The sequence below is a fragment of the Cynara cardunculus genome (assembly GCF_001531365.2).
Source record: "Cynara cardunculus var. scolymus isolate 2C chromosome LG 12, CcrdV1, whole genome shotgun sequence".
Lineage (NCBI taxonomy): Eukaryota > Viridiplantae > Streptophyta > Magnoliopsida > Asterales > Asteraceae > Cynara > Cynara cardunculus.
This window is the reverse complement of record NC_037539.1, coordinates 34394694-34398079: the sequence shown is the minus strand read 5'-3', so window position 1 is coordinate 34398079 and position 3386 is coordinate 34394694. Positions and strand designations below refer to the sequence as shown.

General features: G+C 41.8%; 1 protein-coding gene across 1 annotated transcript; it reads left to right on the top strand.

Annotated features, from left to right (window-relative positions):
* The first annotated feature begins 446 nt into the window (after positions 1-446).
* On the top strand, positions 447-866 carry LOC112523849 (PE-PGRS family protein PE_PGRS61-like). Its single transcript, XM_025133523.1, has one exon. The coding sequence runs from the start codon at positions 447-449 to the stop codon at positions 864-866; it is 420 nt and encodes a 139-aa protein (XP_024989291.1).
* The last annotated feature ends 2520 nt before the right edge of the window (positions 867-3386 follow it).

The following is a 3386-nucleotide window of genomic DNA, read 5'->3' as shown; positions in this document are numbered from 1 at the left end:
GCCTCAACTGAATGGATGGTGGAGTGCACCTCGGTTTCTTTTTGATAGGCTGACCATCCACAGCCTTAGAGCGGGTAGCAAAGATTCGTCCCAATCATTTTCTCTTTTTAGTAGGAATTGGAGTCAAATTCCTTACATCAGCCTCTAAATCAGCCTCTAAATCGGCCTCACTGTGTGGGGTGTCAAATATATCGTTCCTATTATGCAGTTCAACATTATCAAGCCCAACAACTTCATCCTCAACAATGTGAGGTGTAGAGCCAGCCAACACAGTAGCTTCGAGCATTTGTGCACAGGGTTGATCATACCAGGTCAAGAAATACATCTTTGCTGGGCTTAAAACAGTGGATGGAGAGTTTGGTTGTATAAAATTATCCTCCTCAGATGAGTCGAAGGTCATCAATCCCTCAATAGGTTCATTAGGGCATGTATTAAGATTTACCTCAATGCCCAAATTAGGGCTTGCGACGGCCGGCGGCAATGGTGGTTTGATATTGGAGGTGGGTGGAGGCGAAGGAAGGCAGTCGATTGAAGGTGGAGGAGGCGAAGGAAGGCAGTCGATTGAAGGTGGAGGAGGCGACGGAGGCCGGCGTGGCGTTCGTCTAGCCCGAGGTGGTGAGGAATCGGCGATTAACGGCGTGATAATCGGTGGTCTCGGCGGTGATGGCGATGATGGTGGCGACAACGAGGCACTATTTGCAACGAGGTCAATCATTTCAGGTTCCCCTGTCGGTCGCGAGGCGGAGGTGCATGCCTGTCGGCAGTTACTTCGCCGGACCGGTTGTGGTGGGTCGCGGACAGCAGCTCATTTCATCCGTGCCATTGTTTTCGAAAATGAGGAGAAGTGGAGTGATAGTTTAGTTTAGTGAGAGTGGTTTATGGAGAGTGGTTTAAGGAGAGAAAGGGATTTGATTGGTGAACCTTGGTAATGGAGATGTGATTTGAAGTGAGAAACCGGCGGGTAATGGATGGGGGAAACAGCCGGCTATGTCAAAGGTGGTTATGGAGAAGATAAAAAGTCATTTTTCCCTTAAATCTTTCTAATCACTTGTTTTTTACGGTTAAGGTAATGCCCAAAGGTAGTTATCCAATGGATAAACCTTGATTTAGATGGAGTGGGTAGTGGTGCATGGGGGACAAAATCTGAGAATTTTGACTGACAAAAACTGTTGTGATGCAGTGATGACATCACTTTGTACTCTCTTGTTTTTCTTACAAAGGTGCTGCCAATYTTCACATGTGAACCACTGAATGYTGTAGCATTGGCAGAACATCAACTTCCCATGATAAATTCCTTGAAAACAACCTACACAAGACCAAACTATTAAAACATAACTGCTCTAAAACAGAAAGATAAAGAGGGAAAATATTTACAAACAAAGCTTGGACTTGAAAAAGTCCAAAAACACCTTCATCCTAAGGTATAGCCCAATTCTCAGAGCAATGCTCTGGGAATGCTACTGTATCATGAAATACCTTAACTCGTTGCCCATTCACTTTAAACACCGTGTTGTCCTCCGGGTTAATGAGGTCAACCGCTCCATAAGGGTAAACTTTATGAATGACAAAGGGTCCGGACCACCTAGACTTGAGCTTTCCCGGGAATAGTTTCAACCTAGAGTTAAATAAGAGGACCTTTTTCCCTTCTTTCAACTCCTAGTGTTGGATCCTATTATCATGCCATTTCTTTGGCTTTTCTTTATAAAGTTTAGCATTTTCATAAGATATTTGTCTTTGTTCTTCCATTTCACAAAGTTGAAACTTTCTTTTCTTTCCGGCTTCATCCAAGGACATATTGAGCTCTTTGATAGCCCAATATGCTTTGTGCTCAAGTTCTAAGGGCAAATGACATGTTTTTCCGTATACTAGCTTATATGGAGACATATTGATTGGTGTTTTCAAAGCAGTTCGATATGCCCACAAAGCATCATCTAATTTGAATGCCCAGTCCTTCCTATTGGGCTTGACCACTTTTTCCAAAATGCTCTTAATTTCCCTATTAGAGAGCTCTGCCAAACCATTAGTTTGAGGGTGATAGGACTTGGCAATTCTGTGGTTAACATTGTATTTTTCAAGGACTCCTTTTAACAAATTGTTCATAAAGTGGGTACCCTCATCACTAATTAGTGACCTTGGGGTACCGAACCGTGTGAAAATCTGTTTTTGGAGGAACTTAACCATAGTTTTTGCGTCATTTGACACACATGCCATAACCTCCACCCATTTGGATACGTAGTCAACAGCCACAAGTATGTATTGGCAATTATTTGATGGAGGGAAAGGACCCATGAAGTCTATTCCCCAAACATCAAATAATTCAACTTCGAGTATCCCGTTTAATGGCATTTCATTCTTTTTGGAAATGGAGCCACTCCGTTGACACTCGTTGCACCTTTGTGCAAAATTGTGGGAATCTTTAAAAATGGTTGGCCAATAAAAACCGGACTGTAAAACTTTGGTTGCAATTCTTTGGCCTCCAAAATGGCCTCCATATGGTGCATGATGGCAATGCTGCAGGATTGCTGCCACTTCAGTTTTGGGCACGGATCTTCTCAAAATCTGATCTTCACCAAGTCTAAACAAAAATGGGTCATCCCACAAATAAGATTTAGCATCATGAAAGAATTTTTTCAACATGTGGCCTGTGTAATCAGAGGGTTTTATTCCACAGGCCAAGAAATTAGCTAAATCCGCAAACCATGGTGTTTTTGGTTGGTCAATCAAGATGATTCTTTCATCCGGAAAAGTATCACTAATGTCCATTCCTCCTTTCTCGGGCTCTTCCAATCTAGACAAATGGTCCGTTACTTGATTCTCTACCCCCTTTCTATCAAGAATCTCTAAGTCAAACTCTAGCAATAAAAGCACCCATCTTATTATCCTTGGTTTTGCATCTTTCTTTGAAATTAGGTACTTGATGGTTGAGTGATCGGTATGCACATTACCTTTGTTCCCATCAAATAGGACCTAAATCTCTCAAAAGCAAAAACTATGGCCAATAATTCTTTCTCAGTTGTGGTGTAATTAATTTGTGCCTCATTCAAAATCTTACTTGCATAGTAGATTGAATGAAACACCTTGTCTTTCCTTTGTACTAGTACAGCACCTACCGCCCAATCACTAGCGTCACACATAATCTCAAAAGGTTTGTTCCAATCTGGGGCAACTACTACTGGTGCGGTAACCAAAGCTTTTTTCAAAGTTTTGAACGCATTTCTGCATTCATCATTATAATAGAATTTCTGGTCATGCTGGAGGAGTAAACAAAGAGGTTTTGAAATTTTWGAAAAATCTTTGATAAACCTTCTATAAAATCCGGCATGACCCAAAAAGCTTCTGATTCCCTTAACCGTGGTAGGTTCGGGTAGTTTTTCAATTACCTCAAG

Coding starts and splice junctions, on each gene's coding strand:
- LOC112523849 (XM_025133523.1), top strand. CDS start 447: ATGCCCAAATTAGGGCTTGCGACGGCCGGCGGCAATGGTGGTTTGATA.